This window comes from Salmo salar, chromosome 23 (genome assembly GCF_965601325.2).
Source record: "Salmo salar chromosome 23, fSalSal1, whole genome shotgun sequence".
NCBI classification, from domain to species: domain Eukaryota; kingdom Metazoa; phylum Chordata; class Actinopteri; order Salmoniformes; family Salmonidae; genus Salmo; species Salmo salar.
In genome coordinates this window covers 38048876-38061383 of record NC_138313.1, presented here as the reverse complement: position 1 = coordinate 38061383, position 12508 = coordinate 38048876, and the positions used below count along the sequence as shown (strand labels likewise).

At 42.0% G+C, this 12508-nt stretch overlaps 1 protein-coding gene across 1 annotated transcript; it reads right to left on the bottom strand.

Moving 5' to 3' along the window:
* Positions 1-4881: 4881 nt before the first annotated feature.
* LOC106584547 (uncharacterized) lies at positions 4882-11531 on the bottom strand. The gene is made up of 2 exons (XM_014169965.3): positions 11205-11531; positions 4882-6620 (listed from the first exon to the last, which is right to left on the bottom strand). Exons 1-2 carry the CDS (start codon positions 11392-11394, stop codon positions 5020-5022), a joined length of 1791 nt encoding a protein of 596 aa, XP_014025440.3. The 5' UTR covers positions 11395-11531; the 3' UTR covers positions 4882-5019.
* Between the last annotated feature and the right edge of the window lie 977 nt (positions 11532-12508).

Here is a 12508-nt window from a genome sequence, read left to right as displayed (position 1 = left end):
TATAATGACTATTACAACAATACTGAATGAACCCTTTTTTTTATTTGAACTTAATACGATCAATTTAGTCTCAAATAAGGCAAAAACACAGTTGGAGAAGAAAGGGAGTGCAATGTGCCATGTAAATAGCTAACGTTTAAGTATTTTGCTCAGAACACTAGTTCTTCAATATTCCCAGTTAAGAAGTTTTAGGTTGTAGTTATTATATGAATTATGACGAGTCGACTTTCTCTCTATACCATTTGTATTTCATATACCTTTTTCACTATTGGATGTTTTTAGGCTTTTCAGGGAAGTTAGGAAAGCTATAAGGCTAGCTTTTTTAAACAGAAATTTGCATCCTGTAGCACAAACTCTAAGTTATGGGACTCTAAAGTCCATGGAGAATAAGAGCACCTCCTCCAAGCTGCCCACTGCACTAAGGCTAGGAAACACTGTCACCACTGATAAATCCACTATAATTGAGAATTTCAATAAGCATTTTTCTACAGCTGGCCATGCTTTCCACCTGGCTACCCCTGCACCCCCCTACAGCAACTTGCCCAAGCCTCCCCCATTTCTCCTTCACCCAAATCCAGATAGCTGATGTTCTGAAAGAGCTGCAAAATCTGTACCCCTACAGATCAGCCGGGCTAGACAATCTGGACCCTCTCTTTCTAAAATTATGTGCCGAAATTGTTGCAACCCCTATTACTAGCCTGTTCAACCTCTTTCGTATCGTCTGAGATCCCCAAAGATTGGAAAGCTGCCGCGGTCATCTCCCTCTTCAAAGGGGGAGACACTCTAGACCCAAACTGCTACAGACCTATATCTATCCTACCCTGCCTTTCTAAGGTCTTCGAAAGCCAAGTTAACAAACAGATTACCGACCATTTCGAATCCCACCGTACCTTCTCCGCTATGCAATCTGGTTTCCGAGCTGGTCATGGGTGCACCTCAGCCATGCTCAAGGTCCTAAACGATATCATAACCGCCATCGATAAGAGACAATACTGTGCAGCTGTATTCATCGACCTGGCCAAGGCTTTCGACTGTCAATCATCACATTCTTATCGGCAGACTCAACAGCCTTGGTTTCTCAAATGACTGGTTCACCAACAGAGTTCAGTGTGTCAAATCGGTGGGCCTGTTGTCCGGACCTCTGGCAGTCTATTGGGGTGCTACAGGGTTCTATTCTCGGACCGACTCTTCTCTGTATACATCAATGATTTCGCTCTTGCTGCTGGTGATTCTCTGATCCATCGCTACGCAGACGACACCATTCTGTATACTTCTGGCCCTTCTTTGGACACTGCTAACTAACCTGCAGACGAGCTTCAATGCCATACAACTCTCCTTCCGTGGCCTCCAATTGCTCTTAAATGCAAGTAAAACTAAATGCATGCTCTTCAACCGATCCCTGCCCGTCTGTCCAGCATCACTACTCTGGACGGTTCTGACATAGAATATGTGGACAACTACAAATACCTAGGTGTCTGGTTAGACTGTAAACTCTCCTTCCAGACTCACATTAAGCATCTCCAATCTAGAATCGGCTTCCTATTTTGCAACAAAGCATACTTCACTCATGCTGCCAAACACACCCTCGTAAAACTGACTATCCTACCGATCCTTGACTTCGGCAATGTCCTTTACAAAATAGCCTCCCAACACTCTACTTAAAAAATTGGATGGAGTCCATCACAGTGCCACCTGTTTTGTCACTAAAGCCCCATATACTACCCACTGTGACCTGTACACTCGTTAACTGGCCCTCACTCCATACTCGCCGCCAAACCCACTGGCTCCAGGTCATCTACAAGTCTTTGCTAGGTAAAGCCCCGCCTTACCTCAGTTCACTGGTCACCATAGCAGCACCCACTCATAGCACGCACTCCAGCAGGTATATCTTACTGGTCACCCCCAAAGCCAATTCATCCTTTGGCCGCCTTTCCTTCCAGTTCTCTGCTGGAACAAACTGTAAAAATCACTGAAGCTGGAGACCCGTATCTCCCTCACTAACTTCAAGCATTAGTTGTCAGAGCAGCTCACAGATCATTGCACCTGTACATAGCCCATCCAACTACCTCATCCCCATACTGTATTTATTTATTTTGCTCCTTTGTACCCCAGTATCTCTACTTGCACATTCATCTTCTGCACATCTATCACTCCAGTGATTAATTGCTATGTTGTAATTACCTCGCCAGTATGGCCTATTTATTGCCTTACCTTCCTTATCTTACCTCATTTGCACTCACTGTATGTAGACTTTTTCTACTGTATTATTGACTGTTTATTCCATGTGTAACTCTGTGTCGAACTGCTTTGCTTTATCTTCGCCAGGTTGCAGTTGTAAATGAGAACTTGTTCTCAACTAGCCTACCTGGTTAAATAAAGGTGAATTAAAACAGACACTTTAGTATTGCCAGCCTAATCTCGGGAGTTGATAGGCTTGAAGTCAAACAGCGCTGTGGTTCAAGCATTGCTTAGAGCTGCTCGCAAACGCAGTAAAGTGCTGTTTGAATGAATGCTTATGAGCCTGCTGCTGCCTACCACCGCTCAGTTAGACTGCTCTATCAAATAATAGACTTAATGAAAAACACACAGAAATATGAGCCTTTGGTTATTAATATGGTCAAATCCGGAAACTATCATTTAGAAAACAAAATGTTTATTCTTTCAGTGAAATACGGAACCATTACGTATTTTGTCGAACCGGTGGCAACCCTAAGTCTAAATATTGCTGTTACATTGCACAACCGTCATAATTATGTAAAGTTCTGGCAAATTAATTACGGTCTTTGTTAGGGAGAAACACAGTTCGCAACGAGCCAGGCGGCTCAAACTGTTGCATATACCCTGACTCTGCTTGCACTGAACGCAAGCGAAGTGACACAATTTCCCTAGTCAATATTGTCTGCTAACATGCATTTATTTAAACTAAATATATAATAAAATATACTTGTGTACTGATTTTAAGAAAGGCATTTATGTTTATGGTTAGGTACATTTTGTGCAACGTATGTGGGTTTTTTCCGCAAATGCGCTTTTGTTAAATCATCACCCGTTTGGCGAAGTTGAATTAGGCTGTAATTTGATGATAATATTGCGATCCCTGTTAATTTATGCAACGCAGGACAAGCTAGTTAACCTAATGATTGTGAAGATTGATAGTTTTTTATAAGTTTAATGCTAACTAGCAACTTACCTTGGCTCATTGCAGCCACAAGGTCCTTTTGACACTGCACTCGCGTAATAGGTGGTCAGCCTGCCACGCAGTTTTCTCATGGATTGCAAAGTAATCGGCGTCCAAAAAGGCGGATTACTACGAGAGCTTGAAATCGGCGCCGATTTAATCGGTCGACCACTAGTCGAAAGGCAAACTCTTCATGAAACATCAATCCATGGGCTAGTCAATTCCACATTTTCTTTGGCGCCGAAATCGAAAAAAGTTATTTTGCAAATGCAGCAGGTTATGGTGTGAAATAGGTTTTTAGAAGTGCCCTCTAAGTAATGTTAATGACGACTTGTGTTTATCAATGCACAACCACAACCTTTTTTTCCCCACTCCTATCCATAAAAGTACTAAGTAATACAAAAGCGCTACTGTGTGTGAAGTTTAAATTGCATTCTGTTATTAAGTGTAATGTAATATTAATAAAATATTTCATCAGTACTCTTCATCAAATGAAGGGCATGGTGACGCGATCTTTGCAAGAGGGAAGGAATCTGATTGCATTGAACCACAACTGGTGGCGCAGTCATTTCATTCAAGGGTAATTGGAACTAGTCATGAGTTAGCCTGCTCCAGAGCAGGTTAGTTCTGAAGGATCTGTTGCCATAGAAATTTTGATGGCTAAAAAGTGAGCTACTTTCTTATGACCGGTTATCCTGAATTGTACTCGGAGTTGACTTAAGTTACCTCGCTAAGTCCTCAAACCTGCTTCCTAGGATACCTCTCTGACCTCCCGCCTGCCTTCCATCTTTGAGGACATGATTTTCCATTAGAGCGGTCACTCGACTATCTTGTCAACATAATAGAACATATTTGGCTTATTCAGTAAGAAGATGCAATTAGAGACTTCCTCTCCATCTTCACTCATTTGGAAGCCTGCAGAAGGGTTTGCCAGAAAAGGAGACAAGCCACTTTAGACTAAAATTCCCCAGACACAGATCAAGGCACTGTGCTTAAAGGGATACTTTGGGATTTTGGCAATATCATTGTTATGTCTGTGTTCAGCGTGAAGGAAGTTGGAGGTAGTTTCGCGAGCCAACTAGCTTTAGCGCAATGACTGGAAGTCTGAGTATCTACTAGCATGCCTGTGGCCTCTTTTAGTTTAGTGGAATGCCATTATGCTGCTTTGACTGTAACACCAGTGTTATACCAAAGTATACACCCTTGTGTTATGCTAGGGAAATTGTTTCCATAGCTAGGGCTCACAGTGAGGACCACAATCAACATCCTCTGCATAATCAAAACAGTTGCTTTGGGAAGGTTGTTAGCCATTGTTATGCAGAGGATGTTGATTTCAGTCCTCAAATGTTTGCCCGCAATTAAAAAAAAACATGTTTATCACCACCCTTTAGTGCTGTAAGATTCATATGAATACACTGCAGATCTTTATGGCCAGGATTCAATCCGACAACGCACCTTTGAAAGACAATGTTCGGGGATATTGCATTCACGGTAGGCTGAATGCTGCATACGTCAATTCAATCTGAAATTTACTTTAGATCGGATCAATGCGAGATCGGATTGAATCCGGACATAACTTTATGCTTACTAGACAAAGCTCAACAACAACACACTTAAGTTAATTACAGATGCAGTTCAAATGTCCTTTGTGTCAAACAAATGAGCAAGGACTCCTCTCGAGAAGCCAGCGCGCTTACGCCTGATTTCATTTAAATGAATAGACGTGTATCACGCTGTGCAAATGTTATGTGTCCGGTGTAGCAGGCCAGTTAGCCTGGCAATGTTCTCATAGTTCAAGTGTTAATTCAGTCATATCTTATCCACCCAAAACTGAATGTGCCTCAATCTTCTGTCGAATCACCTTCCCCTACACAGGGCACAGTCATGTGTTTGTGCATTCTTTCTCTGTGTTCTCTCAGGCGTTGCTTTGATCTGAAGCATTTAAGACAATCATAGCAATATGGCTTCTTCTCAGTGTGTATTTTCTGATGACTATTTAATGCCCCTCTGTCGCTGAAGCATTTTGGACATGTAGGACACACATGCGGTTTTTCCCCTGTGTGAATTCTCAAATGCACATTCAACTGAAAACCTGTGGAGAAAGATTTGCCACAAACATGACAGTGGTGTGATTTCTCCCCTCTGTGTCTCTTCATGTGCCGATTCAAGTTGGAACTCTGACTGAAACATAAGTCACACTCCTGGCAGTGAAACGGTTTGTCATTGGTGTGAACTCTCATATGCACTGTTAGAGTATGGCTATAAGTGAAACATTTGTTACAAAGTTGACACTGATGTGATTTCTCCCCTGTGTGAATTCTCATGTGCAATTTTAGATTACCATTCTGAGGGAAGCATTTTCCACATTCAGGACAGCTATACGGCTTCTCCCCTGTGTGAATCCTGCTATGATTTTTCAGGTGCTCCATCCTAGCAAATGAACTACCACAATCCTGGCAGCGATATGGTTTCTCCCTTGTATGAGTCCTTATATGCATTTTAAGGGAAGTGCCAAGGCGGAATGTTTTGCCACAATCATTACAGTGATATGGTTTCTCTCCAGTGTGGATCCTCATATGCGCATTCAGATTTCCACTCTGAGCATAACGTTTGCCACATTCATGGCAGCAATGTGATTTCTCCCCTGTGTGGACCGTCTTCATATGCAAATTCAGATTTGCAATACTGGCAAAATATTTATCACAGTCATTACAGGGATATGGTTTCTCCCCTGTGTGGGTTCTCATATGCTTTTCCAGATCCTTAGTAGCATCAAAACTTTTACCACAAACATCACAAAACCTAGTTCTGTGAGTTTGTAATATGTGATCCATCACACATTTTAGGGATTGACAGCTTTTTCCACAAACACCACACATTTGTTCATTATCTTTTCTGTGACTTTTCAAATGTATCAATAAAGCTCCAAAGGACTGACAAGGCCTTCCACACACCTTGCAACAAGGACCAGCAGGGCTTTGTCCTTTATCTGTCCGCCGCCTCTTTGATATGTGCGTCTTTAAAGCAGACAGTGGTCTTGCACTCTCCTTCCTATGAACACTTTCATTGTCATCACCCTGAGCTGCAGAACAGCCTGGATTTACTACAGAGAGGGCCTGAGAGTCACTGGTTGGTTCTGAAGAGATCTCTTCTTGAGATTCTGTTTTTATCTGTTCAATGGACGAGTCTCCATTTTTGCATTCCTTACTTTGGGTTTTGTTAAGATGTGAGGACCGAGTTGGGTACTGATCATAGTCACTTTTCACACAGGGAGGAGTGAACACAGAGTCTTTAGTATTATACTCCAGCTCTTGACATTCCTCCTGTTCCTCTTTAATCGGTGTGGGCTCCAAGTCCTCCTGCCCCAGACTGGGGCTCCACTCCTGCTCACAGTGCTGCTGCTCAGTGGGAACCTCTTCAGAGACTTTGAGCTGTTGGAGGTCTGAAGGGAAGGAGAAAGGATGAATTAGCTAGAACTCCAACATTGACATGAGATAGCCAGGGGTCTCAGTAAACCTGGGAATAGTCCTAGTTCCATAAGTGTTGTGAACAACAATGTTATCATTAGAATGCACATGTAGAGCTTTATGTGGACATTTTTACATATGACATGTTTTCTTTAATATATGATTCTGTGTGTGCTCATGGAACTAAAAATGGAATTGAAATAGCTATTCCAAGAAGATTAACAGAAAAAAAAAGTATGAAAACAATAAGAGCACCTCAGTAAGAGTGTCTGCTAAATGAAAAAAATGTAAATGTGAAAAAAATTGTGTGAATGCCTGTATAATATGCCAAACGATGACCTCATGCAAATAATAGTATTATTAAAAAAAGCACAAACATGATTTAACTGTAAAGAAGTTAATAGTATTATTAAAAAAGCACAAACATGCTTTAACTGTAAAGAAGTTAATAGTATTATTAAAAAAGCACAAACATGATTTAACTGTAACGAAGTTGTGGGGCATGTGGGGCGTTCACATGCTATTGGAAGTTTGGAGTTCCAATTGGGAAATTTCACTTCAACGACCGTTCAAGTTGTAATTACAAGTGGGAAACAAATGTTCTTACCAGAGTCGTGATCTCTGGCCTTACACCTTTTCAACCAAAAGATGACTTAGCCCCCACCTACATATACAGATCACCTCAACTAGCCTGTACCCCTGCACACTGACTCGGTACCCCCTGTATATAGCCTCGTTATTCTTATTGTGTTACTTTTTTAGTCTACTTGGTAAATATTTTCTTCTTGAACTGCACTGTTGGTTAAGGGCTTGTAAGTAAGCATTTCACGGTAAATTCTACACTTGTTGTATTCGGCGCATGTGACAAAGTTTGATTTGATACAGCTGCCCAGTGGGAAGCACCTCAGGTCGGCAGCCACCTCGATTCAACACAGGTGTGCACAGGCTCGTCGTCATTCCCGAAGGCAGTAACGTTAGCTGATTGCCACTGTGACATCCAAATGGTGACCAATATTACAGGTTATTTCTTGCTCGCACATCGAAACATAACCTTTTAACTAGCGCCCGGCCTTTAATGTCTTTTTGTGTGAAGCTAAACTTTCCACATAGCGTGGATAATTGTCACCAACAGTACTTACAAGCAGCTTCAAATGGCAAGGGGCGGAGCATGTAATGACACAATGCTAATGGATGTTTCTTGTGGGGTGTTCATTGTAGTAACTGCAGTATGCAGATAGATATTGGGTGGATTGGATTATGCTGAGCCGCGGGGCACCGGTCTATGGCCTGTGATGTGAACACGCAAAAGCGGAGACGGAGGAGTGACCTTCTCAAATGGAACAGTAACCTGTGCTGCTCGGTTATGTTGTCAACACAAATTACTGTTGTGTGTGTGTATATATATATATATATATATATATATATATATATATATATATATATACACACAACAGTAATTTTTATTCAAAGTAATCAGTTTCGCATGTGAAAACACAGAATCCTACTCATTACTCTGAACTGCATAACATTTGTTTTGAGCCGACTTCAACATGGCCTTAACCACTGAGGTATAATGAGAACAGGTACTGTATATACTGCGGTATAATGAGAACACGTACTGTGTATATACTGCGGTATAATGAGAACAGGTATTGTGTGTATATACTGCAGTATAATGAGAACAAGATGTCTGACCATCGTTTAAGGGGGAGGGGCTATACTGCACATAAGATTTCTCATTACATTCATGGTCCTTCAATTCTCTACAACCCTAACTCTATTTTTCAAGGACTGACTGAACTGAATCCATTCGTCTGCAATCGACTCAACATACCTCTTCAATTTGGGCACCTGGCGGGTCCGTATAGCTTCTCCCTATTCAAGGTAATCTACTCACGTTCGCATAGCCGATTCATGGACTTCTATATGGCGCTACCCATGCGTTCGGTTTATACCATAGAGATAGAGGACTCATCTTTGTACCTGTGCCATTATAGCGTCTGTGACAGCATGGGTAGCGCCATTGAGACTATTTTCTTCTTCATAATTGGCTGATCCCTCCAACAGGGTCACAAGGAGGGATCAGCCAATGAAGTTGGAAGTCCTACCCAGTTGATGACATTAAAATGGTGGAAGCCTACAATGGCGCTGCCCATACTAATATAGCCGTTTGGCCAGAAGAGTCCTCTCTCATTCTCTATGGTTTATATGTGAACTGAGCATCATCCAAAAATATGGTAGACTTTGGATGAATATAAAATGTTAATGTCTGAGTGGGGGAAAGAAAAAAAAAAAAACAGCTTGAGCGACAATTATTAGAATAATTCAATGGATGATTAGTGTACAATGATGACTGTCTTATTAGTAATTTTCAATTTTGACCTCTATATGGCCGTCTATGGAAATTGTCTTTCTAGGACGGGGTCAGTTAAACTGCAGTACCGAAGTAAATCTGTATGAGCAGTTGAAACCGTGATTCTAGACCAAGACCCTGGCCCTTTGCTTTGAACAGGGCACCTGGCTCACGCCCTGACCTATGTGAAGCTAGCCACAATAAGGATAAGCCAAAATAGTGGAATTTGTGGTTCGCCTTCAAATTAAAAAGTTACTAATTGAAAGTGATACATTTATACAAATATTGGAATCATGTCATATTGACTAAATAATACTACACATGTTTGGAATATTGTGGATCAATGAATCTATACGTAAGGCTGTGCAATGTAAATGTCTAATACTCATAGTAGGTTGACAGGTAAGCTTAAATGTGGCTAATTTCAGTGGTTTCAAAGTCCTACAATATGAGCTATGATGCTAATAAACTCAGCAAAAAAAGAACAGTCCCATTTTCAGGACCCTGTCTCAAAGATAATTCGTACAAATCCAAGTAACTTCACAGATCTTCATTGTAAAGGGTTTAAACATTGTTTCCCATGCTTGTTCAATGAACCATAAACAATTAATGAACATGCACCTGTGGAACGGTCGAAAAGACACTAACAGCTTACAGACAGTAGGCAATTAAGGTCACAGTTATGAAAACTTAGGACACTAAAGAGGCCTTTCTACTGACTCTGAAAAACACCAAAAGAAAGATGCCCAGGGTCCCTGCTCATCTGCGTGAACGTGCCTTAGGCATGCTGCAAGGAGGCAAAAGGACTGCAGATGCGGCCAGGGCAATAAATTGCAATGTCCGTACCGTGAGACGCCTAAGAGACCGCTACAGGGAGACAGGACGGACAGCTGATCGTCCTCGCAGTGGCAGACCCCGTGTAAGAACACCTGCACAGGATCGGTACATCCGACCATCACACCTGCGGGACAGGTACAGGATGGCAACAACAACTGCCCGAGTTACACCAGGAATGCACAATCCCTCCATCAGTGCTCAGACTGTCTGCAATAGGCTGGACTGAGGGTTGTAGGCCTGTTGTAAGGCAGGTCCTCACCAGACATCACCGGCAACAACGTCACCTATGGGCACAAACCCACCGTCGCTGGACCAGACAGGACTGGCAGAAAGTGCTCTTCACTGACGTGTCACGGTTTTTGTCTCACCAGGGGTGATGGTCAGATTCGTGTTTATCGTCGAAGGAATGAGCGTTACACCGAGGCCTGTACTCTGGAGCGGGATCGATTTGGAGGTGGAGGGACAGTCATGGTCTGGGACGGTGTGTCACAGCATCATTGGACTGAGCTTGTTGTCATAGCAGACAATCTCAACGCTGTGCGTTACAGGGAAGACCTCCTCCCTTGGATCGGAGGGTGAGGGCCATTCCCCCCCCCCCCCCAGAAATGTCTGGGAACTTGCAGGTGCCTTGGTGGAAGAGTGGGGTAACATCTCACAGCAAGAACAGGCAAATCTGGTGCAGTCCATGAGGAGGAGATGCACTGCAGTACTTAATGCAGCTGGTGGTCTCACCAGATACTGACTGACTTTTGATTTTGCCCCCCCCCCCCTTGTTCAAGGACACAATATTCAATTTCTGTTAGTCACGTGTCTGTGGAACTTGTTCAGTTTGTCTCAGTTGTTGAATCTCATGTTCATACAAATATTTACACGTTAAGTTTGCTGAAAATAAAACGCAGATCACAGTGAGGACGTTTTTCTGTTTATTTGTTTAAACACTAAACAGTTATGTTCTGTAGGTGTCGCTGAGTAGTATACCTATGGATTGTGGATCCATAAAATGGGTCAGGCTGTATAGTGAAATATAAGTATGCTCCCAATAAAATTCTAAAGTCTAATACATCCACAGTGCAATTAACTGATTTATTTATTTTCTATTAACTAATTATTGTATATTGTTGAATTCGTCCAACATTCCAACCTTTGTTTAGCCTTTATAGTCCACGATTTCACGATTTGACTTGCCTAGTTAAATTAAAAAAATAACTTTCAATGAGGGACGTTTATTTTGAAAGCGGATCGCTTCATATAGGTCATGGAATGGCCCGGTTCCAAAACAAATGCAATCAACTTTCACCAGGTTGACCACACCAACAACATTGCCAAATTAAATGTTTAGAAAAAAACGTTGATGCAACGCGTAACAAACCTGTTCTATGTAACTTTATCTCCGGTTGCAGGAGGATATCAAGCAGCTTCTGTAGACGGGCGTTCTCCTCTTTCGATAGGGAATATTTTCCCTGGTACTTTGTTATCGTTTTTTCAACGGCTCTAAACAACTCAGGAGCCGCTCTAAATCCCTTGTTGAAAATCAATCCCAACAACTCTATTTTAGACATTTCTCCGAGAATCCTAGCTAAATTATGGAATGCTTGGTAAACTAGCTTGAAGTTTATTTCTTTTCAGGCCACGCGGGAGGCGGCAAGCGCACGACGAATCACTTCAGAGAGGACGTGTCCACAACCCAACAACTCGGGCCCCGATTGCTTTCCCTGGACACAAACGATGACCAATCCGAGAGCATGAAATTAAACAAACGCCTTCTTGTGCATATTATACACGTCATTGAGCAGCACCATCTGTATGTTGGCCTGGTGTTGGAACAGATGGGTGTAGTGTTACAAAGTATAATGCATTTATACTCCAGTGTGGCTGGTGGCGGTAATGCAACAAATATTGGATGTCAATCGCCATCAATATACCTCGTCGAAGAAGACGCCCACATTCAGTTGCATGTTATGAATGTCTAAAATGAAAATAATCTTGATTTTGGCTTTAGTGGTGATAGCTTTATACAATGTAGCTTGGTAATATATCTAAAATATGTGTAAATGTGGATGTATCACTTTGTAGTAGTCTATAGTAGGGCTAGCCTTTAGTAGCCCTTGATCATGACACTCAAAACAGATACATTAAGTTAATATATTGTTTTATCTTTCTCGTTGCTGAGCGATAAAGGCCATGTGTTACGAAAGCCCTATCGCAAGCGATGATTATTGATGTCGGGATTGTATTTCACATGAGCCAGTCGTGGGCGCCTTGAGTTTTCTAGTACTAAATCCTTATATAATGTACCAAGTCATGATGGAAGATTCAGTAGAGGGGCGGTAGCCGGAACTGGTTGCCTGTTAGTACCTCCAAATATTTGTATAACTTAGCCAATACAGACCACAGCCTGTCGTTTCCAATGGGAACAAATTACTCATAGTGGGCAGAGCCATGCACGAGCTAGCGAGATCCTATTAGCCCGTTCTAGCATACATCTGCATATTTCTGCCTGCTCTGTGAAGTTCACGTGTGCAATAACGCAATTCGCCTTTGCACCCCTTCTAAACAACACCATTCGTTTTACAACTGTGGCAAAGGTTAAAGTCTACAAAAAGTAGTTTACTCTGTTCATAACCGATTGTAGTTTTGGGAACAGAAAACTGTACTGAGATCAAATGAGAAGTT

Excerpts from the sequence above, each read along its gene's own strand:
- LOC106584547 (XM_014169965.3), bottom strand. The coding sequence starts at position 11,394 with ATGTCTAAAATAGAGTTGTTGGGATTGATTTTCAACAAGGGATTTAGA. Across the intron at positions 6,621-11,204 it reads GATAAAGTTACATAGAACAG|ACCTCCAACAGCTCAAAGTC; the intron begins GTTTGTTACGCG and ends CCTTCCCTTCAG.